General features: G+C 32.2%; 1 protein-coding gene across 4 annotated transcripts in view; it reads right to left on the bottom strand.

Moving 5' to 3' along the window:
* The window catches only part of LOC113392363 (uncharacterized protein), an 88,100-nt gene that overhangs the window by 51,465 nt on the left and 8,861 nt on the right, over positions 1-27,774 (bottom strand). The window contains exon 1 of one of the 4 annotated variants that reach the window (XM_064221016.1): positions 7,675-7,815. The exons of the other annotated variants lie outside the window; for them this stretch is intronic. Coding sequence (XP_064077086.1) covers positions 7,675-7,699 — 25 coding nt within the window. The 5' untranslated portion in view covers positions 7,700-7,815. Of the gene's footprint in view, positions 1-7,674; positions 7,816-27,774 lie in introns of those variants that run through there. 4 annotated transcript variants of the gene reach the window in all.

The raw sequence follows: 27,774 nt of genomic DNA, 5'->3' as shown, positions 1-27,774 counted from the left end.
TCTTTTATACGAGCTATCGATATAAGAAATTACAGTATTGTACAAAGATCATATTTAATAAATAATTTGTAATAATTTTAACTTAAAGAGGTGATCTTTCTTATATTCCCTTTTAGTATGTTATAATATATGTACATTCTTGTTTCAGTTTATGACATTTTTCTTTTAAAGTATTTGAACAAGTTTTCCACAACCAACGTACAGATAATTAATCAGAATTCGAAAATAGAATTAGTATCCTTTTAAAACAGTCTAGAATATTTGTTGTGATAGGAATTGATTGAAAGTAATAACATTTCCTTTTATTATGTTTGGTATAATATACTTTCTTATTTAAGTTTATGACTTTTTCTACATACGTGTTTGAATAACTTTTCCGCAGCCATCTTACAGATAATACGAAAATATTAACATAAGAATGAATAACATTAAGTGCTTAAGTATATACAAATATGAATTAAAAATAGTTACTGTATAAATCTTGACCGCGTGGAATGGTGGCAAGAATGCTAGCACTATTACCCCGTTGAATCGCAATGCCGATCCTCTGGGCTAAAAACGAACCAGCCCTCCTGTCACCAGCGGAGGCAATAAGGCGAGGTGTAATACTTTTGATGAAGCTTTTTGCACCATTACTCCAAGGGCCAAGTTTTTCGACAGCAAATGGGACAAAAAAGTAATTTGACATAAGAAAATGGAATTAGTATCCTTTTTAATCTGTGTAGAATCGTTGTTGTTATAGAAATTGATTGACATTAATATTCAATTTTTTTCTAATGCACTTTTTTTCTTATATTAACTATAATATATTAAGGTTTGATTTATATGTTTTGATAAGAGAGGGGTTAAGATAATTCACTGTAGACTGAACAGAATTATAATAAAAAAAAATATCGTGTTAATACCAATATTACTTGATAAGTCGCAAAATATTGAACGGTAAACTAATGACTTTCTCGATGACTCCGCAATCTATCGACAATTCATTCACGTAAGGCCAGTATACATGAATATCGAGACAAATGTGAAAATCAACAATTTAATATCTATTGAAAACTAAATATTGTTACAATCCTTTATTAAACTTGCAATGTTCCTTTGCGAGCTGAATCAGAAACATCTTCGCTATTCGTTAGAACGTGTACATCTTAACCGATGATTTCGGGTTCAAACCCAGGCAAGCGCCACTGAATTTTCATGTGCTTAATTTGTATTTATAATTATAATTTATGTCGTGTTCGGCGGTGAAGGAAAACATCGTGAGGAAACCTGTATGTGTCTAATTTCAAAGAAATTCCGCCATATGTATCCACCAACCCGCATTGGAGCAGCGTGGTGGAATATCCTCCAAACCTTCTCATCAAAGGGAGAGGAGGCCTCAGTCCAGCAATGGGAAATTTACAGGCTGTTAATGTATGTAATGTTAATGTAAATGTAACAATGTTTAAAGAAATACAATTGTTATTAAAATATCGTCTTAATTAAAACAATAACCATAAAAAATATTGACATGTATATTTTTAGAACCGTATAAAATAGACAGAGAAAGAAAGGTCGTCTTGAGGATAATGCTGTTTCTTTACGTAACGATTTTAGCCATTCCACTCTACTGTAAGCCGCGTAAAAGAACTTCTTAACAGGTGTACTTTAAATATCAATTAAATAAATAAATAAATATTGGACAACATCACACACATTACTCTGATCCCAATGTAAGTTAGTAGAGCACTTGTGTTATGGTAAATCAGAAGTAACGACGGTACCACAAACACCCACACCCAAGACAACATAGAAAACTAATGAATTTTTCTACATCGACTCTGACTCGACTGATTTTATCGAATGTTACATTTCAATTAGATCCGATGAACAGCTAAAAGGCGAAAGTAGCGTGATAATCCTAAATATTATGAATGTCCGAAGCGTGTTTTAGGGTGATCGAGCAAAAAATTTTCAAAGTCGTAACACATAGTTGGCTCCACAACTCAAGTGGCAATTTAACGGAGAAACACTGTTAACATTCTAGCTAGCATTCCACGCAGTCATGATTTTGTACAAGATTCGTTTATATAATAAAGAGTTTAAAAGTTGAAAATAGCCATAGTAAAATTCGCAAGTTTTCATATACGGTAGCTTACGATTACTCCAAAACCTTAAAATATCATTTGCAACTCATATATTGTTTCGGACTTGCGGAGTGCAAGTATAAAGCGTCGAACATGTATAAAACTAGCGACCCACCCCGACTTCGCACGGGTGCTATGCTTATAGACCTTTTTATGTGTACAATACTGTAGTACATTATTTTTATCTGTCTCGTAGGGCTCAGCCAACGCTTGCAATGTAAGCGCAAAAAAAGTGTTTTTATTTACATATTTAATTTATATATTAGAAAGCTAAAATTAATAGTGTGTGTACTATATTAAGCATATATTATACATATAAACCTTCCTCTAGAATCAATCTATCTATTAAAAAAAAAACCGCATCAAAATCTGTTGCGTAGTTTTAAAGATCTAAGTATACATAGGGACAGACAGACAGCGGGAAACGACTTTCTTTTATACTATGTAGTGGAAGCAACATTATATTTTTGTATCTATGTATAATATATATGTTTAGGTATATTATTACGCTTCTAGTCTTGACGTGATACCATTCACTACTTTTACAGTAATCACAGTAACGGTGCGTAAATAGTTTTTATATAACGAGTTGTTTTCTCTACAGACTGTTTATGTATATTTTTTGTATTTTTTTAATTACTAGGTGTTTCGCGGTTTTACCCGCGTTAGAGTTAACTGCTCTGACCTGGGAGACGACTAACGAGACTGGAAATAGTTAGGCAGAGTATAATAAAGCGTCTAACCTAAAGTCAATTCTTGTTATAGGGGTGAAGGGCAAGAATTTCCATTCACTAGCCGGAATAAAACAAGAATTTTCATATTATGTTTGTTCTTTAATAAAATAGACCCTTATTGTACCCGTGTAGAGTCGGGGCGGTTGGCTAGTAAACTACTAACACTATAGATAGGAAAATCAACAAACTAATTAGTTTCATTCACTCGTTCATTCCAAAATGTACCGTGTTGAAAATAACGCTCTTGGTAAGGGCAATGTTTGGAGTTCATTCAGTGTCATTTGTTGAGGTTGCGGATCCACTGGGCTTCATTCGTACAGTATGACATTTGTATATAAATTAAAACGAGCGTTACGAGTGACGGTTTTGACCGACCGGCCCGCTATCCAGTCACGGTCCGCGAGCTTACGGTCTGCGGTGCTGTAGCCCGGTAACGCTCTCACTGCGACGGTGAGAGGTTGGCTTTGAAATATGTTATAAATATGATATGTTCAATATAAGCTGTTGAACGACTACAATTTTAAACTAATAAAATATATAACAAAATGTAACAATAGTTAGTACTAACAAAGAAAATAATATTTATTAATTTACTTGGTACGGCTTTGTGCCATCAGCAACCGTCCAATAGTAATACTTAGTAGTCTTGTGTTCCGGTGTAACGGGTGAGTGAGCCAGTGTAACTACATATACAAGGGGCATAGCATCTTAGTTCCTATGGTCGGTAGCGCTTTGGCGCGATGTAAGGAATGGTTAATATTTCCTACAGAGCCAATATTTTGATGTGGTGACCTGTTCATTCATTAAGACCATGAGGTAGCCCATTTGTCCGACCAACTTCCAATATAAAAAAAATATATTTAAAAGTGGCTAGAATTGTTGATACTAATTATACTTTCCTTCTATTTGCCTCTGCTCAACTCGTTGGAATAATTAATTTGGAGTAGTAGTGACCTCTTCCCATTGACATGGTGATGGGGTTTTGTGCAAGACTGTTTACGTAATATCTTTAAATCCACTGGACATAACTTCTTACTTCCCTTTACATCACCAATGCGCCACCAAGCGCATATGTTATGTATGGAACGTTTAATATTTCTTACAGTGTCAATATTGAGCTGTGGTGAAAACATATATTCATTAATAGAATTAGCTCCAAACCTTCTCCCCGAAGAGAGAAGAGGCCTTAGCCAGGCAGTGAAGCATTTACAGTCTGCTACTACTGATTCCGTGGTCGAGTAGTGTGTACACCGGTTTTCATGGGTACGCCACTCCGAGGTCCTGGGTTCGATTCCCGGCCGAGTCGATATAGAAAGAGTTCATTAGTTTTCTATGTTGTCTTGGGTCTGGGTGTATGTGGTACCGTCGTTACTTCTGATTTTTCATAACTTCCATACTTACATTGGGATCAGAGTAATGTATGTGATGTTGTCCAATAATAATTATTATATTATATTATTATATTATATTAATTATTATATTATAATTATTAAGTTTCATCACCTGTCTGTGTTTCAACTACAAATAGAGATGTTTTTAATTCGATAAATGACCTGATGAATAAATTCAACGATTCTTAAAAGGTTTCCCATAGCAAGAGCAAGACAAACAGGGATGTGAAAGATATACATTATACACCCATCCCGCAGTTAAGTGCACTTGAGCGCACTTGACTGCACTTCCTCACACTGCGGTCGCTTGACATTTAACACTTCGGACACGGTATACACACACTCTATTCAAAGCCTAGTCTATGCATACATATAATCCTATTTTGACACATTCAAAATCAGATTAATCAAAATATACTTCGTTCAAATAGGCTTGAAATTTTTTAATCATTCCATACATCTCCAATGTGCCGCTAAGATTGGGAATTAAATACTAATGACCCTTAGTGGTCTGTAGTGCCACAGCCGCACTTTTCACAGTTCTGAAACACAGTAGTATAAAGTATTGCTGCTTGGAGTTAGACCGTAGGATGAGTATATAGATGAGCATAGTTGAGTGAGTGGTACCTACTCAACCAGACGGTCTCCTACCACCAAGTGGTTTTGACAATTAAATGTTGTGTATCAACCAGCATTGGACGGTAAGCTTTAGCTCAGCACTGGGACATTTACATGCTGATATATTTTTTTAATTATGTATTATAATAATATATATTATATGATTTTAATTAAAGCGCCTTTTTATCATCAATTTATTTCTATATGAAATAATATCATTTGTCAATTAAGGTTTTTTTAAAATATAATTTTTGAACTTATTGATGGTTAACAATGAGGTTGTAAAATAATACGCAAGTCAAGATAAGACAATTAAAAAAAATTGATACACACACGCGTACCTAAAATCCAGCAATGAAGTCCTAGTCAATCCAAACCTAAACATTTCTCTATAGAGTGAAATTGTTATATTTATAACATGGAACACGCGGAATGTATCAATGCTAACGTACTTCTATCGGAAGTATGTATCAAGGTTACATCCGAAATGTCAAGGTTCAGTCAGGCACGAGTATCAAACCAAACTATAGATTTTTACCGACTTGTGCTGAATGATGGTCACATCTTGTTAAACTTATGTATGGACACGTTTACAGAAATATAATTAACGAAGGTCGATTGTGTTTTATTTAAAATTCCCCCAAACTTCTCATTAAATTAAGCGTTAGCCCGTCATTTTGATATTCACATGGGTTTATACTGTTTAGTCTGTGGTAACAAAACGTATCTATCTATGCTTAAGGTTAGTTACAAGCGGCGTTCTCTACTTGTAACTATGTGTTCCGTTTTTTAAAATAAATGTCTGGCGAATACTAAAAACTAACGTATTTTATTATATACATGTAGTATATAATAAACTTATTAGCTAGGAACTGAGTAGGGATACTACAAAGTAGCTGATTAAAATACTTTATTCATGATATGGGAATGTATGACGTATAATATATTCATTTATATAAGTATTTCTATATCAAATCGATCGCGGGGAGTTTCGAATAAATTGCGATTACCTTGAATCAATCGACCAATTCGCCGTCAATTGCTTTGCGTCAAATGCCAATTAAAACATGCCTCGACTAGTTCAAACTAGACATCCGTTTTAAAGTTAGGTATTTAAATCAAAATGTTCGAAAAAATTACGCAATTGCAACTTGTAAAGTTTTTTATAAATTCATATAGTATAACAACATTGTCAAGAATATAAATAGAAATAATTTTCTCACAATTCTCACTTTTTTATCTGAGTAACTCTAAAACAATCGGTTACTGTTGTACAAAAACTGTTCGATTATATGGATATCTACGAAGCGGGTGTGAAAGAACCGCAATATGTAGTTTAGTACCAATTCATTAAACATTGTCGTCATAACGAACTGCCTTAGTACTTATTAAACCAATTATTTTTTATTAAAAGAATACTCGCTTCTTTATGGGACTAACCATGGAGTTCATTACTTTACGTTGCAATAGTATTTTAAACATTTTGACTTTTAACTATTTATTTATGATGATTTAAGATGCGATTTCGTGATTAAATATATTAAAGAGTGGTTCACTTCACAAGCAATTCCTGACGTCTCAATGTACAAATTTGATAATCGAACATTACTAATGAGGTTGGCGAATGTTGGCGATGACGGTTGCAGCTGCGTTCAGGAATCCGTTGAGAAATCGCGCGGTTTGAATTATTTATTAAACGTCAACGTTCGCGCCTTGCCCGGTTAACCGGAAAATCGTAGTCTACATAACATTATTATATATTGTGTAGTAAAAAAAAACGAGGTATTAATGGATGGTGATTAATTTGAATAATTTAGATATTTCACTTTAATGAAACCGCGCACTCCATCTGAATTTTGTTTTATAATTAAAGGAATTATAAACTTTAAAATATTACCACAATAAAATAACTTTTTTTTATATCTATTGTCTTTGTTAAGAATATAAATTCGTTAAAATTTGTTACTAACATTTATTTTACGTTTTAATTATCATATTTATTATGAAGTTAAGTAATTTAAGGTGAAACGCTCTAAGAAACGTGACTGGAAAATTGTCATTCAAATCTTGATATAAAATTTGTTTTAATTTTTTCATAAGCAAATGTCACGATTAAACATAGACACGTTTGTCTGTGCTATTTCGAAACTGATAGAGAAATGTCAATTTATTAAAAAAAAAAATTCAAATCCGTTGAAATTTTGATGATAATTCTATATTCGAATCGTATGTAGTTATGAAATTGATCTTTATAAAATGCTGAACGATGAATATTAAACATATACAATACCTAGAATAGTAAAAAAGCGAGTAAGAAGATATAAAATCTTAATACGGGTATTATATGGAATTATAATTAGGTATATGATTAAAATACTAACGTCTGTCGTCTATGTCAATGGACTTAAATAATGTTTTAATCTATGCATCGCGTGAATAAACATATATTTCTATGTCTACGACCTAAAAGGATACGAAACCGGTTAATGTGAAGCAATAACAAATCCCATGATAAATACTGGTATGCGAGGAATGCAGACCTGTAGCTCAGTTCAGATAGAACTGATAGTAAACAATGCGGCTACCTTCCAAAGAACCATTGTTTTTTTTTTCAAGCTATACAATTGAGACTTATGTTCGTCCGTTACCAGTTTATCGCAACAGATAAAAAATTAGGTCTGTTCTTAGATTTTTAATTGTAATAAGATCACTAAATGGATTTTATTTATGTAATTAAATTTGATATAGCTGGTAACAATTAATTAGTAACAAGAATTAACAAGACTAACATAATAATTAGCTTACCTAAACGGTTCCGCCGATTCGACATTGAAGCAAGATCCAATCATACCCACACACATCACTAAATCTTACACGACATATTTACCGCCATCGGTATTTTAAAAATGGAACCATTTTTATTTTTAAAAAATGGAACCGTTTTTATTTTTTAAACGTATACAGAACGAGCGTGCTAAGTCATATCGCGCGTTCAACTCACTAAAGTCATAGTAGTAAACCTATAGTTATATTATGAATCATTTGAATCTATTATTATGCGTGGCAAGTGACCGCATGTCAAGACCAAGGATGGGTTGTTTGTGTGCGTGATCATATGTCGACGCGTTTTATTCATATAACTTAGTGTGGCTTAAGCTTTGATTCTAATTAAGGTATTCTTGTAAATTAATTTGAATCTTATGTTCAGGAGATGACGGTTCATTTTGAATTGAAATAAAAACTACGTAAGGTCTTAAACTAAACGTATACAGTCGGACCGTCTTTTGAATATTTACGATAGACAAATATTATAAGCATAGTGAGCAATTGTCTATTTGTTCAATTGATTATATATATTTATCGGAGATAAGTATGTGTCGAGTGTTAATTTTTCAAATTTAACGCTTCACAATTTTTTTTGAAAACATTAATATGATCAATTAGCATACTTTATTGTCAGAAAACATTCGGAAACTACGGATTAATCGTGGTCTTCTCTGTTTTTTAATATTCCCTAGAATTATATATTTATTATAGAAATCATTGACCCGTTCTAAATCATTATAAATCATTGTCTACAAGAGAGAAATGTTAGTAAAGACGTTGCTAATGAATTTTTCGAGTGCTCAATTGTTTTATCTCGTGTTAATCAAAATAAAACTATATCTTTAGTGGAAAAGAAAAACATAAAATGAGGTTGACTAACTTAAATTTAAACCTCATTATCCAAGAGTACCATTTTGGCGCTTGAGCTTTTCTTCCTTTCAATGTTATACCTACAACCAAATCAAATTCCTTTTTTGAATATGAAAGCATTCCATTTATTTCTTCATAGTAGAAAAACCTTGAACTTGGACCAATCGGTGAAATAAACTCAGCGGGTATTTTTGTGTACAATTTTTAATCAATTTTTTTTTCAATTCAATTCAATTTTTTTCAGAAACGACCCCAACCGTAAAAGAAATAGCCATGTAAAAGGTAGGATAGCCATTAACGGACTTTTACTCGTTATATAAAATGTACACAAATATAAAATACAATTGAGTATTTATTGTATACAATATTATTCGATAAATGAATTAAATATTCACACAGGTGCGTATTCATCCGTATTTATAAAAGAACATTACGTTCAGTGAGGAAACTGTATGAATACCATATCTATTATTTACTGCCTCGTTGGTTGGTTGGTTGGATATAGAACCGAGGTCTTAAGTTGAAACCTCAAAACGAAATGTTCAATGATGGTTACGAAACGCTCCCGATTCTATTTCGATTCAACTTCGAACGAATCGTAACTGGGTTGTTGTTTTAAAGCAAATAAATCCTGTCTCCATTATTGTTGCGAGATGTATTTCCGTAAAGATAACGCATCTCGTTTATCTGTTTTAAAAGATTTTTTTGTTTTTTTTCCTACCTGAATTCTTGTAATTACATGCTAAACTTAAATGAATAATATCAGTTCGTAATAAACTATAAAAAAACCATGGCTAAATGAAATCTTGAAAAGGAGCAAATGAATGTCAAGAACTATCCAACGAATTCCCAATGATTTAAAAGCATTTTATCACCTAAACAAACTGGAATCGTTTCATTTTTCTCTTAACAATATAATTATTTCATAACCCAGCTAGGAATACCTACAAGATTGAAATAGAATTGTACAAACCTATTTTGTAAATTACTGTGTTCGATTCATTATTTAGGAATTAAATCAATTTGATTATAAACATATTTCTATGGGATTCATTCTAACAGGGCTTTAATGGAGCTGCATAACCAAACCATCGGATATCCGAAATAAACATCTATCCGAAACAGTAACCGAATCCGATTATTATTTTTATTTATTTATTATATAAGAGGTTAGCTAATTATTTTAAGGCTATTTGGTTTTCTAAAATAATATCCAACAAATAAAGTCAATTTATTACCCTTTTTATCTTTTTTACAATTTCTAAATAATCTAATATAACCGTAACTGAAATTATCCGAAATAAACGGATAATCTGGAATAATTTCGTATCCGTAAACTTGTCTGATACCGGTAAAATATTATTCATATATCCGTATCTATATCCGAATTTATATACTCATATCATCCCTGCAGTCTAACTGGAGCCTGTGATGGCACAACGTACGCCTTTTCCTACTCAATAGTGTTCCAGCGAAAGCGGTTTCGTTACTGCCTTATACGCTTCTTGGTGTGGATATCATTTTAAATGGTCGCACTCACTCGATATATATTGTAACTCTAGTATTTCATTCGAAAGTGTTTCAGGTTATGTAATTCCATAAGAGCTTGGATGGCTCAGTGGTTAAAATACATACTAAATATATTTAGGAAAATTTTGATCCGAGGTTTACGGTTCTAATCCAGGCAAGCACCACTGAGTTTCTATCTACAACTCATCGCGATGAGTTACTAGAGAATAGGTGGAATTAACTTTTTTTTTACTATGATCTTCATAAGGTAACATTACAGAACTTATATATATGTATAGAAGATATATAAGAAAATATTTCAGAGATTCATGTTAAATATAATTCGGCCTTTCTTTTTCAGTCTTATTAATTAACTACTTCATAATTGTGATTGCTTCGATGATGTTGAATCTAGAATTTGACTTTGAAATCAAAAAATCTATCTAATTGAATTGTTAATTAATTATTTATCTGATATAGGTAGGCCGACTGGCAATGGGCCACCTCATTGTAAATGCTTACCAACTCCCATACACATTGGCGCTATTAAATATAAAACCTTTCCTTAAAACTCCAGTGCGCCATCAACATTGGAAACTACGATGTTAAGTCACTCGCCCTTTAAACCGGAATATAACAATACTGAATATTGATGTTTGGCGGTAGAATATTATAAATCTAGCCGGTTCTTGTCGGTAGAATCTCCTTTCCAATTTGATTTATCTTTACATTTTATATAATACTGTAAAATGATTCGAGCACGTAATAAGTAATAACCTACTTGCATGAAGCAGGTCCACATTATGATTTACATTACATCAAAATCTGTTACGTTAACAAAATATATTGTACTCGCGATCGAGAAATGTGTTCCTACCGTCATAAAGTTCACCTAGTACGGAGTGTAATATTTACGAACTTGGGTTGCTTAACATTGCTATATATTATTTTTAATAACTAACAGTTACATTTTTTTATTGTTTTCCTTGTATTTATTTATTGTTTATTGCACACCAATACTTATAAACTAAATTCTACATTTGAATTGAAACAAAAGTTTCATGAGGTGCAACAGGCGGCCTTATCGCTAGAGCAGCGATCTCTGTTAGGCAATCTTTGGGCAGAGTACTGATTATAAAACAAATTTAGGAATGGATACAATTATTTATAATTGTGAATGAATAATATACTGCATATAATATAATAATACACAATAAACACAAAACTATAAATATATTTAAAACTTTAATTGAGTTGTGGACTGTTTTCGATTTGAAAATGCTACGGAACGAATCACTTGTCCGATTACATTGTAAAAGTCTACTAAGCTGTCATCTGTTGTACTTACATGTAAAACGATCTCAGTTACCTGCAAAATATATCTAATAATGTGTAAAATAAACGAACGAATGTTGCGTGTTATCGTAAAATAAATGCTCTACACGTCCATATATGTTTATGTGTACGCGTAGAACATTGGGTGTTAGAAATGGTAACAACACTTACTTAAATTACAATGTATAAATTGTCTTAATATCCAGCTTAACATAAAGATTGTTAACTATTTAAAAAAAAAAGATCCTATCGAACTATTCGCCGATATTATCTTCCTTAGCTGTTTATTTACAGGTTTTAAATTTTTTTGTATGGATTACGGAGCCAGAATTTATCTTATTATCAAAGGTGACATTCAATGAATCTGCATTTTAAATAACTTTTTGTCTGTTATAATGAAATAGTAATTAAATTACCTTTTTTCAGGAACAATTATCATTTTTTTTTCTGACACATCTAAGATAGTACCATTGGAATAACAATATTTCCTATAATAATAATAATAAGTATATTATATTTTATAACGGATTATTAGTAATAGTCTGTAAATTTCCCACTGCTGGGCTAAGGCCTCCTCTCCCTCTGAGAAGGTTTGAAGTTTATTCCACCATGCTACTTCGAGCACGCTCCAAGCTCGAGATGAATTATAAACACAAATTAAGCACATTATATTTTAGAGGTGCATGCTTAGTTTTGAACCCGCAATCATCGGATAAGATGATCCGAAGATTGCTTGCGGGCGATGGTTAGAACCACAGGGCTATCTCGGCTTTTATAACGGATACGACAGCATAAACAATAATTAATTTTATCAGCTAACACTAGAATATAACTAAATATGTATCTGAGTAAAAATGAAATACATTATGCTGCTATCGGTACCGATAATAAGATTAATATTGAAAAACGATTATCGACTTTGTGTTCATGTGTGTGTGAATGACTCAACACTTCGCAATACACACTTGTACAACAAGCTTTCACACGTACCATTTCTGTTATTATTTCCATCTAAGTACACTTGTGTAGTTCATCATTTACGAATGCACTTTCTCTGTGCATCGGACGGAACATAGGTGGGTTTTGAATAACATTAAAAGAACATTAAGTTCTCCAACTCAACAGCAACTACGGGTTATTGAGCGCATCATTAGATACGATGATGATTTCATGTTTCTTCTACATGAATAATAATATATTACATTGAAAGGAGCTGTGATTGCCCAAAGAATTGAATACTTGGACATTATTCGACGTTCGCAGGACAACTCGAATCAGTCATATGGACAAAATCAGGTCAAGTGTGTTTATGTTTTAAAATATACCTGTGTCGGGTAAAGTTATTATAAATATATATAAAAATAAACTATGATTGAGGCCCTAATTACAATCTCTATACTAACTGGAAAAGAGCAATCAGCCATTGAAAGACTATTAATATTTAAATATGCTCTTAACCATGTCTAAAGATCCAGTCGAAGAAGAAAATAGCGAACAATATATTTTTGTATTTAATTCAATTTGCTAATAACTCAGCTATATTGTACACTTTGATATAACTTCCAAAGTTCCGATTACAGCTTAATTGACGTTCAAAACGCCGTTATTTCACAAATCCCTAATGAATATTAATTAATAAACTTCTTGACCAATGACACTGCGTCAATTTGATGTCAAATGCTGTTGATTTCGCTTTTGTCCTCTTATGGTTAGAAAAGACTATACGAGCATTATGAATATAAAGAAATACGAACTAGGAAATAAACATAATGATGGCCAGAGCCATGAACTGCAGACACACAAACCACAATATTATTTTTTATATTAATTATTTGCAATCTTCATAATGAGAATATCTTGTATTTAAAATTCTTCAAATATATTAAAACAAAGAGTGACTCGGTTCGTGAATACTGAATATAACATTACACAGTACTTACTTTGTAACTGTTCTCTGAAAACCATTTCATCTCCATTAAAGACTGAGTGTATTCTATAATTACGGCCAGGAAATAAACTAATATCAAAGTGGACGAGGCCTTCGTGTATTATTCATAGTTCGAGATTAATGTTAATATTTTTTTTTAAATATAAATCGTCACGAATAATTTTACAACTTGTAATTTGTCTATGCTTTTATTTAACTTTATAAGTTTGTATCTGTGTGTCATATGTGCATGTCAACGACTGATGACACGACCGTTTGAGCTGTAATTTTATTATTTTACTACTAAATCATAGTTACACAATAAGATTATAAAACCCAGTACTTTTACCTAACGTAACCCTTCTAATGTTCCAATTTTTTTTGATAATAGCGTGATGTAGGTTTCTAAAACAGATCCTTAACCTACTTAGACTCACAAATATATTCAATTTCTACGAGAACTAAGTCACAGGCAAAACCTAGAACTTTAGTAATTTATATTTTATTATTGTATATAATATATATAAATAAACTTGGTTTTAATTTTAGTAAGCATGCAAAGTATATCTCTATTGTATTAACATACTCAACTTCCATAGTTAAGTGTTAAGAAGTTTTAACATTTCAGTTTGTTTGCAAATGTTTCTATCTTTATAAATATTCCATATTTCAACGATTCTAAAGTAAGATAACTTCAAAATGTTTGTTTAATGACATCACGATACACAGACGCTTTAAATTCGCCATCCCACGCAAACGTAAATGGTTGCTATGGTATTCAAGTTCTTGTATAATAAAATTGCATAAATTATTTTTTATCGTATTAAATCTTAAAAGAATATATTATATCTATGTAATAACTGACATTCTCAGATATTCTACCGCTAAACAGTAGTACTCAGTATTGTTGTGTTCCGATTTGAAGGGTGAGTGAGCCAGTGTGACTACAGGCACAAGAGACGTAACATCTTAGTTCCCAAGGTTGGTGACGCATTGGTGATGTAAGAAATGGTTAATATTTCTTACAGCGCCATTGTCTATGGGTGGTGGTGACCGCTTACCATCAGGTGGCCCATTTGCTCGTCCGCCTACCGATATCATAACAAAACATTATTTTGTTAATAATATGAATAAAATTACGAAATAAAACGTTGAATACAAATATAATTTTGACTTTCGGTACGGGCACGAATTATTTATGTAGTAAGTACCTGGTGTTCCATACATATTTATAATAAGGCATTAATATATCTACGTAGTTTAATATATATATTGACTTTTTACATACGAGTTTTGCCTTGTTTTACAAATTGATTGTTTATTTGTCTGAAACGGTAACGATCCTAGATGTAATCCTGGTCGGTACATTAAAAGTAATTAGGTTTAGAGTTCGGAGGCTAACAGTGGTATGACCCATGACTTGGAAAACACGTAAGGCCTTTGATCTCGCTCCAATCGCTCTGATTACAAGAGAGATATTTAAAGGCACACTTGTGCACTAGTACTCCTGAGTTATTGGCTTGAGGATGAAATAATAATTGAATATTAAGACAAATTTTCGATTCATAGCTTACAAATTACGTTTTACGCAAGTAGGGTCAATGTTTTTTACAGTACAATATAATGTCATCTATCACTCGTTGACACGTTTCGCAACGGCCACGTTATAGTAATAATTTATCATTACTATTATTTCGAAAATAAGTTTATTGTAAGTTTATAAGCCTATAAAATATCATCGTTTATAAAAATATTATGTTTGAGTAGTCTGTATGTCGGAATAAAGGAATGCTGACGCTGACTTTGTAGTCCGTGGACTCTCCGCGTATCGCTGACGGTAGGGGTTGCATGAAAGCATTTACCAGTGATTAAAAAAACGCTAGAGATGATTTGCTCATATACAAAATTATTTCCATTTTCGAGTCCAAATTGTTCGATTTGTATTAATTTGTCGTTTACGCTTTTCATAGAATATTATGTGAATTCTTATGTGAAAGCTAACGAATGAACTTAATCGTGGGTGTGTATTTTTCAATAAGGCTCAATTGAATTGTTATTATAATCATTGCTTTATATTAAAGTATAATTATTACAATCATTCAATAGCTATACTTTAATAACGATGTTTAATATTTAAAGTCTACATGGTATAAAACAAAGCCGCTATCCGCCATGTGTAGGTCTATATCTTTTAAACTATGCAACGGATTTTAATGTTATTTTTATCAATAAATAGAGTGATTCAAGAGAAATATTTATACATGCATATAATAGCAGAGAAATTATTTTTCTTTTTATGTTGGATCTTCAGTTTAAAATTTGTACATATGTACCGTGTGACAGGTTGATGATGACTACAAACGATGTGAAGCCGGAACGGGTAGCTAGTATTCTATAAAGATCTAAAAATAGATAGAGAAAAAATTTAATAAATGTTATTTGTAGATTTAACGTCCGTTTGTTTTGTTCCTATTTAGTTATGAAATAATAAATCACAACCTACTGAACGATTTTTAATGGAACTTTAATGGTAACGCTGCGTTCAAAATAATGATAATATACATGCATGTCAGTTTTAAATAAGTGCTAAGCTAATAATACGGAGACCTTTGTAACTGGTGACCTAAGCAGAAACTTATATAAAGTAACTATTATAACTATGCCTCTCGGTTTAAGGAAAAGTCGTTTTGGCCATTCATGAAACAATGACCTGATAGTCAAAGTTACCAATGAGAGTGTGCCATGCCTCAGCACCCTTACCCAGATTTGATTGAGGCCAATCAGGAAGAAACTAACAAACACTGTTACGATAATACACGGCATATTGTTGAACTCTTATACGTTTGGACCGGATGGTTTAGACTGGACCTGGTAGGTGGCGCTACGATCGGGTTAAATAAATAAAATGTTTATTTCCCCTGTTCGAGCTCGGGACGAACAGCTAGTTATAAATAATTTTTACTAATATTATAAATGCAAAAGAGACTGTCTGTTACTTCCTCAAGCTTCAACCGATTGGATGATATTTGGTATGGAGATAGTTTGTGAGATGGAGCCCTGGGGATCAGCGTAGTCTTTTTTAATTTAAGGGGGTAAAAAAGGGGGTGACTTATAAAGCTATATAGGTTTATATAGGTTTTATAAAGCTTTATAAATTTCGCGCCAGTAAAGCATTAAGTTTAGCTGTTTTTTTATGGCATAGGTTGGCGGACGTGCATATGGGCCACCTGATGATAAATGGTCACCATCGTCCATAGACAATAGCTCTGTAAGAAATATTAAGCATTCATTACATCGCCAATGCGCCACCAACCAAATGTTATGTCCCTTGTGCCTGTAGTTTGAACCCTTTAAACCGGAACACAACAATACTGTTGTTTGGCGGTAGAATATCTGATGAGTGGGTGGTACCTACCCAGGCGGGCTTGCACAAATCCCTATCACCAAGTAAAATATTTATAATATAACATATGAAACCGACACTTCGTACAATGAAAACGTATGACGGTGAAATCAAGATGCCTTATATTTATAACCGTTTAATAAACATTACGAACGCATTAGACGCAATTGCTATTGTCAGACTTTCTTGCCTGCGTATGTGAATATGAATCATAGTCAATGTGTGTAATTATGTAAGCACCGTGTATATTGTTCGGATTGTTTGATTTCTCCGGTGAGTGTGCACCCACATACCTAATTGTTCGAAAGTAGGTCCCAAGAGGCTGTTACGCTGTAACACATTTGCGTGTAATGGCTTTCGTGTAACAAAGAGAATTAAAGGAAATATCGCTTTGTTATTTTCATGGTTGATAAGAAGGTTAATCTTGATATTAATAGTGCATACTTTTTTTTTTTTAATTCTAAAAAAGGACTTCTTCGCATAAGCGAACATGCCACCCTGGTTGAGGATTCTTAGGATACAAAAATAATAGATATTAAACTAATCTTAATTAATTGCCGGTTTGACGTTGGATCTGCCAGAATGACATTGCATTGTCCAACAGACTTTATATCTAAATTAAGTGTAGTTCTAACTAATTTCGTTCTGAGCACATTCCATCAATACGTGCAAAACATCATCAGGTACATTACAAGTGGTGCAGTTCGGAGATGTTGTTTTCCGCATCAGAAATGCAAACTTATTGCACGGGATGTGCCCAGACAAAAGCCACAGAATTAATTTAGTTTCACTTAAAATTAAACATGAAAAAATCACATATAATCTGAAACTATATAAATATATATATACATAAAATTAATTGAAAGTATAACACCTCGTTTTAATGCCTCCAATGGTGACGGGAGAATTAGTTCGTTTTTTGCCCAGAGGATCGGAATTGCGATTCAACGGGGTAATGGTGCTAGCATTCTTGCCACCATTCTGCGCGGTCAAGATTTGTACAGTAACTATTTTTAATTCGTATTGTATTTTTTTTTTTTATTAAATGTCTTAGGAAAACAGACGAGACAATTCCACCTAAAGGTTAATGTTACTTTCATACGACCAATGAAGGAATTTCTTGACACCAATTCTTACGATATCAATACACCACCAACCATAAGATTTAAAATGTTACTTCCTTCGCGTAATTACACTAGCTCACTCATCATTCAAACTGGGATGTAATTATTGTTGTTTGGACAGACAACCAGAAAGACTTTTGCAGAAGACCAAGATAGTATCGACAAACTTAATTTAAAACTACTTAGAGATTTGGATCTTTGATTAAAAATTAAAATGTTAAGTTTAATCTCGTTTTTCTTCTGTGCATTCTGCCACAGATCATCTCCAACTCCACCTTGGACACTACCGTTATTTAAAAAATACTTTGATTTGAAACACAATATAATTATGAATCCTGTTTATATTTATGTATAAACAGGCATATTTTAACCGATTTTATTTTTATTTAGTTAATTTTGATGAGCTTTATTGATATCAATAAATAGACGAAAATGAAATTAGGATAAAAATATGTTTGTAACATTTAAATTCAAATTTTAAATAACGAATAGGTTCGAATTTGGTCGTTAGGAAATTTATTTTAATGTAGAATGTTGGTTATATGACTTATTTTCATATCAATTCAATTATTCTCGAAGCTTGACCTCTGATTAAGATCAAGGAATGCCTTGTACACTAAGGTCAAGTGCTGTCAACAACTATTCCTACTATTTCAAGACTACGTTACTTTGTTATAATATTTGTTTAGTTAAGGAAGCAGTTCCATATATATACGTATATCATTTAACACATATTCATATAGGACGTTTTAGTGACAGAAGCACATTACCTCTCTTGATTATAAATCCCTTTCAAGAACCCAAATTTCACGCTTTTTGTGAATTCGTGAAAATGCGAAACGCAGCTTCTTATATTATTATACTAAAATATATATTTACTATAAGATTCAACATGCTCTGCACTATAACATAAGTTTTATGTAAATCGGTTTAATAATTAGTTAGGCATTACAAAAAAACTGTTGCTTCATTGACTAGTACGAAGATTTACGTAATTCAGTGTTTATAATGATCATGACGTCATAGAAACCTTAGTCATTTTATCTAGATTTACAATTGTTTGTATATTTTTTTTCCTAAGTTATATCTGGAGGTGCGAGGCCAGTAAGCGTAACCAACCCAAGGTAGTTTTTTTTTGTATGACAAATTGCATTTAATCATGTTTATAAATAGTTCAGTTCAGTATACAAATTGTAAGCACACTGTTCTGGCCACTACTTACGGAAAACCTAATACGAAAATAGTTTTTAACTATAAAATCTTTTTTATAATTATTATATTTAGCTCGTTCTGGAACGAAAGCTACTATTCTAGAAGTTGTATTATTTTTACATGCTTTAATTAAACTTCACTTGTGTGGGATAAATATTTTAAATTATTTATAAACAACGAACAAACTAATGTCGATTTGAATGATTGTGAGATAAGTTCTGTGCATTAATGATTAGTCAGTTAAGTTCTGTGCATTTATGAGTATAAATGCACAGAACTTATCTGACTACGATTTTAATCAATGTAGGTTTCTTATTAGATACCTTAAACTAGGTATGTAAAATTAATTTGTTGTTTTCAGTTGTAAAAATGTTTCATTTATTTCAGTAGGTCGAAAACGACCCCACACGCGTATGTGTTAAAATAATATACTTTATAATGTTATTCATTTATTTATATTTAAGGAGCATATACATATGAGAAGATAAAAAATAAACGCAGAATGAGAGTAGTAAAACCTTTTTGCTTTAAAAAAGTTACACATACATACGTTGCATACGAGAAACATTGCCCAAATATTGCACGGACGATTGTATAGCCGCAGGTTTATTATACATACTCGTATAAAACTAGACTTTAAGTAAACCGTAATGTCTGTGTGATTGTTATGTTGCAACTTTTTGTTTGTTGAATTAGTTCCGCTTAACCCTCAATTGCTTTCTTAATGACTTAAAACCAAAGAAATATTAGTAACATACGAATTTTCCACCATAAAGTTTAGTACAATTAACACACAATTTGATTGTACCTCAAACTTTTGTAATATTAATGTTTAGTTTTCACTGTTTTTTTTTCAGCTGTTCAGAAAGGACCTTGTATGTCGGTAAGGGTTGAAATAATACTTACTTAGAATAAGAATAGTTCAACCTTTTTGCTTTCAAAAAGTCATAATAAGATCCAAATACATACATTTATTTTATACTCAATAATTAATGCAGTTTTGTTTCTTAATTAATTATAAAGTGGAATAAAGAATATATAATTGTATTTAAAATTAATAAAACAGAACGCTCTCTAAAATTGTATTTAAAGCTAGTAACATTTTATGTTTATTTTCGTAAAAATTCTCATAACATGGAGTTCCTATAAGTTCCTAACATAGCCACTGAAAACAATAAATGTTAGATTAAAATTTACATCTGAATGATAGAAAATGCTAGCTAGAAATGCGAATAAACAGGTAGAAACAAAGATAATTATGGTTGTTTTTTTTCTGTATTTATCATAAATAAAATCCTTTTTAAAGTACACACAAAAAGACTATCGGCACATTATTCAACTACAAAGCATAAAAAACTCTATGTTTTCTACAAAGAGAATCTAGTACGGTGCTACGGGTCAGTGACTCTGTGTACAATTCTTTTGCAATGTGTTACGTATATTATAACGAATGTTTGTTTTTTTTTTTAATTTATAAATCAATATTACGCGAAAACGGTAACAAGTTATATGCCTAAGTTTATTATAAAATATAACTAAAATGTTTATATCGAACTCGTAGAACAATAATCGGTTTACAATTCGATTAAATATAAATTTTAATTAGTAGATTGATAGATTCAATGATATTTTAAATAGTATTATTAACAGAACGAATAAAACAGTATTTTTATTTAAAGTATTTATTTGTTTGTTTTAAAAATATACAAATACAATATGCGACTGCGACCTGGGGTAGCAGGACCTGGTGTCAAGTATCCAGGTATGTCTATATCTGCCCCAGAAAACGTAGTCGTCAAAGTATGAAGATTTTTTTTAAAAGTAAATGTTAAAGTTTTAATTCGGTAAATAATTTATTCAAAATGTAAATTAAATTTAAAGGTATTTTGTAACCTGTTACATCAAAAAGGACATAGATTCGATATCCGTTCGTAACAAATATTTTCCATAAAAGTATTTGCTGCGCGCTTATAACCATATGTAGGTATAAATATAATGTATGCACGTTTTGATCTGACAAACACGTCTTCAAGCAGGACCTTTGCGTGGTAAGTATTTTGCAATAACGACTAGCTGCTTTGATCAATCTCTATGTGTTACAAGATTTGTTTGTTCCTTCACAGTCTAAAGGCTTAAAGGTCGGCTACGCATCTGCAAGCCCCCAGGTGTTGTGGATGTCCACGGGCGCTGTTAGGCACTTTTCACCAGGTGTCGCTGCATTTTTCATAATTCATTCTGATATTCCCCTTTTTGTATTTATTGGTTATATTTATATATAGTAATTTAATTATAAATTTATATTAGTATGTACGTTTGTGTTTACATAAATAATAAATAAATACAAATTGGACAACATCACATACATTACACATAAGTAGCTAAAGCACTTGTGTTATGGAAAATCATAAGTAACGACGGTACCACAAACACCCAGACCCAAGACAACATAGAAAACTAATGAACTTTTTCTATGTCGACTCGGCCGGGAATCGAACCCGAGACCTCGGAGTGGCGTACCCATGAAAACCGGTGTACACACTACTCGACCACGGAGGTCGTCAACCAGGAGGTTTTTTTTTAAATCTTTACATATCATATGGATATTTTTATTAAAATTATATGTTAAAGATAGTTTTGTCACCTGCATGATTATTTTCCCGTCACCTTAAGGCTGACCGGTAAAAATTGCATTATAGTAATAAGGCCGTCTGTTTATAAAACAACTTAAATTTATTCAATGACGTAACATGAGCATTCAAAAAAAAATACAGACGAATTCATAACCTCCTCCTTATTGAAGTCGGTTAAAAATGCTTTTATACCCTACTTGAATAAAAAATATTTTGATTTGATTTGGACAATACAGTATTTTATTATGTATAAACAAATAATTAAAGGACTAAAATACTATTTATTAATTACTTACAATTAAGGTAAATCGTACGCCTTCCCTTTAATAATATTCTAGCTTTAACGTCACGTCAGACAGTAATATTATTCTATATTTAATTATATTAGACCCGGCCACGGATTACTGTTGCTGTGTTATATGTTGAATTATATTGTATGGTATTGTTTAGCCAAAAACATCTGAATATAATAAACTCGACAATTGTAATGGTTTTTTGAGTGTCTTTCGCCGGTTCTTCTCAGGTAGTTGTATTTCCTTTTCCGAATTCATGGTAGTGTTTAATTTGACAACCAATAAGATTTGTTTTCGTTGGACCATTTCATGTAAAAAAATATCAACGATTCAGTAGTTTTTGCGTGATGTGCGAACCTATTATAGATATACAAGATAGATATCATAGATATAGAAAGAAATATGGTTTTTGTGTTGTTATACAGCAGTGATGATATGATATAAAACACAGTATGAAACAAAGTCGCTCACCGCTGTCTGTCTCTATGTATGCTTAGATTTTTAAAATTACACAAAGGAATTTTTTACTAGATAGACTGATTCAAGAGGAAGGTTTATACGTATAATAATGCACAATATACTAAAGAAACACTTTGTAAGACATTCGGTAGTATATTTAGTATTAGCATTGAAGCTGGTCGCTAGTATAAAATAAATAGAAACATAAACAACAGCTTTCACAAAAATATATCTTATATTAATTATTAGAATTCTCAATAATAATAAATGATATTTAGTTTTAATATATCGTAGTTAATATTAAACATATATTAGAACGCACGAATACGTAGAAAATATAGTAATATATAGTAAGCAATCAACTTAAAGTGACATGGTGTTATTTATGACTTGATATTTAACTTTTAATTGTATATAAGGATCAGTTAAGTTATTCCGAAAGAAACTCGAAACACTTTAGTACATGGTCGTGATATGTTAGAAAGTTATATGCGACGTTGACTTTAATAATAACATTTTAAGGTTACATGTACCAAAGTAGCGTATCAATGAGTGATATGCAGATGATGTGGCCCAGTGGTTAGAACGCGTGCATTTTAACCGATGATTACGGGTTCAAACCCAGGCAAGCACCACTGAATTTTCATGTGCTTAATTTGTGTTTATAATTATAATTCATCTCGTGTTCGGCGGTGAAGGAAAACATCGTGAGGAAACCTGCATATGTCTTTTTTTCATTTTAAAAGAAATTCTGCCGTATGTATGCACCAACCCGCATTGGAGCAGCGTGGTGGATTATGCTCCAAACCTTCTCCTCAAAGGAAGAGGAGGCCTTAGTCCAGCAGTGGGAAAATTACAGGCCGTTACTGTTGCTGCTATTGTTGTTGAGTATATAGAATATGCAGTGAGTAACTGAAAGTTGAAGGGAAGGGAGGGGAAGAAGTCGACCGAAGACATGGATGGAGTGTGTGAGGATATGAGAGAGATGAATGTGAACGATCAGATGACAGATTATAGAGGACAATGGAAGGAAAAGACATGATGCACTCACCCCAAATAGATCGGGACACGGGGAGGGATACAAAAAAAATAAAAAAAAAGTGCAGTGATTTCTTACAAACTAGTAATGTTGTTATATTTGTATATAATCCCACATAAGCGCCGTTACTTCCTAATAAAACTAAAGTGATTGTAAGCTGATGAAAAATTGTGAAAGGACCATTAAATTTACAATTATGTGATTGCTTGTAATATAGTTTAGTTTAAATGACATTGGCTCGCGAATGAAGCGTGTATAAACATTTTAATTAAGTACAGGATGAATTGATATCTCGTAGGATTGTTTAATGATCTTATATATTATTAAATACAGATATAAAGGTCATGAGTCCGTTACTTAGACGTGATCGTTTCTAGTGTAGTCAAGGTCTATGTAAAGGTATATGTATGTACATAATGTACCATTTGATTTAAAAGTTCAGTATTAATTTCATAAAAAATGAATTATTAATTTTTTTAAGCATACTAATTTTTTTTAATACTTGCCTACGTCATATCGTATATATTGCAAATCTAAGGTTAATTTTTTTTTAAATCTTTACTAGTAATAATTATTTAGGAAGACAGTCGAGCAAATTATCATCATGGCGTTTGCAATTTATCCAAAATAAAGCAACCAGTGTTTACACTCCCGTGCCTCGGAAAGCACGTTCGTTGGTCTTGCGCCTAAACTCTTCCCGATCGCGTCGGATTACCGTCTCATCGGCTTATGCGAACGAAGAAAAACAGAGTGCACCTGTGTTTTTGCACATGTTCGCGATAATATTTCCTGCGCAGTCGGCAACCGCCTTTGAGACGCGCCGACTTGACCGAAATCGGTCAAGATGATATCATCACTACATTTACTTGTAAACAAATATTGTACCACACTAGATTTCAGTACCTGAAATAAGTGAACTAAAATCATTTCTTACGAGAAGTTCTATGATACGTTATTGAATGAAGTCGACAGCTTCACCTTCGAGGCAATCGTGCTATATTACTACCGGTTTTTTTGAGCTCACGACTGCTTAATGTGAGTCATTACTATTGCAGACGTAAACTCATGTAAGGGGATCGGAGTTACGAGTACATGAGTAATCTTAGACAATTTAATTACCTGTATCCGTTACGTTAGTTTTTGAATATGTCAAGCTTATTTAGAACTTAAATAAAAATAGAACGCGCCCAACTCAGTAGATGACGGATGTAAAATGTGCAAAATGTATTATTATGACGTAATACGGTACTTGAATTCTATATATGAGAGAAAAGTTTTTGTCTGAGAACCATACACGAAAGGAAAATACTTGTGTAACGCGTTAAAGGAAGTATAACTTCAAAAATACAAATTGTCATGTCAAAAACACACAATTTTTTTTTTGCGGAAACTTATATTTGTTTAATAAAAATTATCATTTTTAGTGGAGTTACATAGAGATGATATTTAAAAAAAAACGCATTTTTTTATTAATTTTCTCATGTCATAAATTGGACTGGAGTAGTATTTGTTGAAACAAATTATAATAAATATTGAAAACAACAACGCTAGATGAATAAGTGACTTGCATGTTAGACAATTGTAAATAAATTAATTCTATAATTAACTGTTAATTTAGCAAGAAACGATGTAACGCGAAACTCATATAAATATCAGTTAAACATAACACGCTAGTCACTTCGAGTCATTGTAATCTACGGAACAATACATTTTTCACCGAAATGTAATTTTACACCGATGTTTCCAGTTTTTATGATCCGCTGCTTAAATGGTTAACGGAACGATGAATTGAGAAACAAACCGTTTTGAACTTTATGAGCCGCAGTAGACTAAATACTTGATCGATCGACAATTGGATACGCACTGATAGCTGTGATAGGTCTTACACAGTCTGAGATGACTCAACATGGTAAATCTTCGAAAAAAATCCTATTTCTAAAAGGGAACTGGACTAAAACGCCTGCGGTAGCCTTCACCGACGTGGATCAAAGGTTGCGAGATCATTATAACATACACACTGGCGGCAGCGGAGTTATTTGGCCAGACACTCCTCGCTAGTGCGTACGACGCAGAGCCATCCTGGCTGTTCTCATTAGGGCCGCCTGTAACAGGACACGCGAAGCCACAACCTCAGTCATTCACGGGTTTAGTATGCGAGTATGTAATTGACGTGAACTGAACTATCATCCGATTGACTTAGACTGTAGTCTGCGCGGCCTCGATATAGATTTTAACTGAATCGTTAACGCATGTTCATAGCGCGTTATTCTGTAATAAAAATTTAATAAACAAGATTTGGCAATTGCGTTCTACTTTTCGACAGTCACGAATGAATTTCGCATGTCAAATAGGTTTTATTCGGGACATTTAGTATTAATTGTAAACATGCTAATAATTAACGGAGCTTTTATTGATATTTGAGCAATATCCGCTTATTAATTACGCCAGTCGTTTAGAATTAACGCGTCTAGGTAAAAGAACGGTATTTTTTACCTTACATTTACATTAACAGCCTGTAAATTTCCTGACACATGCAGGTTTCCTCACGATGTTTTCCTTCACCGCCGAGCACGAGATGAATTATACACACAAATTATGCACATGAAAAATTCAGTAGTGCTTGCCTGGGTTTGAACCCGAAATCATCGGTTAAGATGCACGCGTTCTAACCACTGGGCCATCTCGGCTCGTATTTTTTATGTCGTATTAAATTATTAATGATTTTAATTTTTATAGTTTATATAAAAACTAAATTAATTTGCTATAATTATTATATATACCGACACATGCTCGATTCAAAGTATTTTATTTTTCTTAGTTTAAATATACAATTTGTTTCATTTTATTATCTTAAAGCAAAAGTTGACTGGTAAGGTCGTTCGAGTGACTGGCCACATTAGCCGTTCGAGTGATGAAGTGGACCAACCATGATACTTGACAAGTCTAATTACAGTAATACGTAATAGTTTACATCTATCGTAATACTTGAGGGCGGCACTGTACTGGGCGTAGCGTGTTCATATTTGCTATCATTGTCCAAATTTAACACATTTCTGTTCTGTAGGAGACTTATTTCTTTATTTGCTTCATTCGCACAAATAATGCAAGTAACGTGGACAGCGACGGATGTGTTTGTTTGTCCTGTTGTTTCGTTTATCGTTATAAAATAGTTACAAAGTTTATAAAAAATCACTTATTGATAGAGAAATATATTTTCGGTACGTAATGATATAACTTTTTAATGTTTTGTAATCGAAAAATCTATGCAAATTTATAGTTCAAGGAAAACAATGACTCGAAAAAATTTAAGTATGCTTTTAATACTATAAATTTTAAGGAAGAGTAATTATAATTACATAAATATGTTAGTTAAGAAGTTCTAAAAAGCACACAAAAATTTATTCAATAGAATAAAAAAAGCATTTTTATTTTATTTTGATAAATAATAAATTAGATGGTTATTCCATAACAAGTTAACAAGGAATTTTGTCTGTTTTTTATTTAAAAAAAAAAAGAAATTTAGCTAGTTGTTTACGTTTTTATCGAATTTATCTTATTAAGGATAGTGGGATGGTTAATCTTCTGGTGATAGGGCTTTGTGCACGCCCGCCTGGTTGGGTACCAGTCACTCATCAGATAATCAAGATATTCTACCGTCAAACAGCAATATTGTGTTTGAAGGGTGAGTGAGCCAGTACCAACCAGCACAAGAAAGCATATTAGTTGCTAAGATTGGTATTACATTGGCAAATTAAAGATTGATGAATATTTCTTACAGCGCCAATGTTTATGCACGTTGGTATACCTTTATCATAAAAACTACACTGTGTCGATCTTTAGACGGAAAAACGAATTTTTTTTTTAAAATTGTATCTAGTTCAGCACTGAACCCGTTTTCGTTCGTGTGGAATGTAAGACAGACGAAATCGTCGAACTAGAACTATGCCAAAGATAAAATCAAACTTGTAACAGATTATAAAATTATAACTGAACGTACTGATAGTTAAACGTCGTTTTGTAATGTTGAGTAAAAGGAACTATACACGTTAACCAGTTACCACAATATTGCTTAGTTTACTCGACAACGCTTAAAAGAAAGGTTATGTATGTATACTGTTGTAGGTTTCGTATATTTTTTGTATTAATTTTTTTTTGTTCAGACACTTCTTGGGTTTCATTTTTATAGTATAAATTATGTGTAAGGAACGACTTACATTATTTTTGTGACAATGAAAAGTGTCATAATTTTGATTATCACACAAATAATGGCAATTTAAA

The sequence above is a fragment of the Vanessa tameamea genome, chromosome 5 (genome assembly GCF_037043105.1).
Source record: "Vanessa tameamea isolate UH-Manoa-2023 chromosome 5, ilVanTame1 primary haplotype, whole genome shotgun sequence".
Classification (NCBI taxonomy): Eukaryota; Metazoa; Arthropoda; class Insecta; order Lepidoptera; family Nymphalidae; genus Vanessa; species Vanessa tameamea.
The sequence above is the reverse complement of the archived record's forward strand: the minus strand, read 5'-3'. Positions and strand labels throughout refer to the sequence as shown.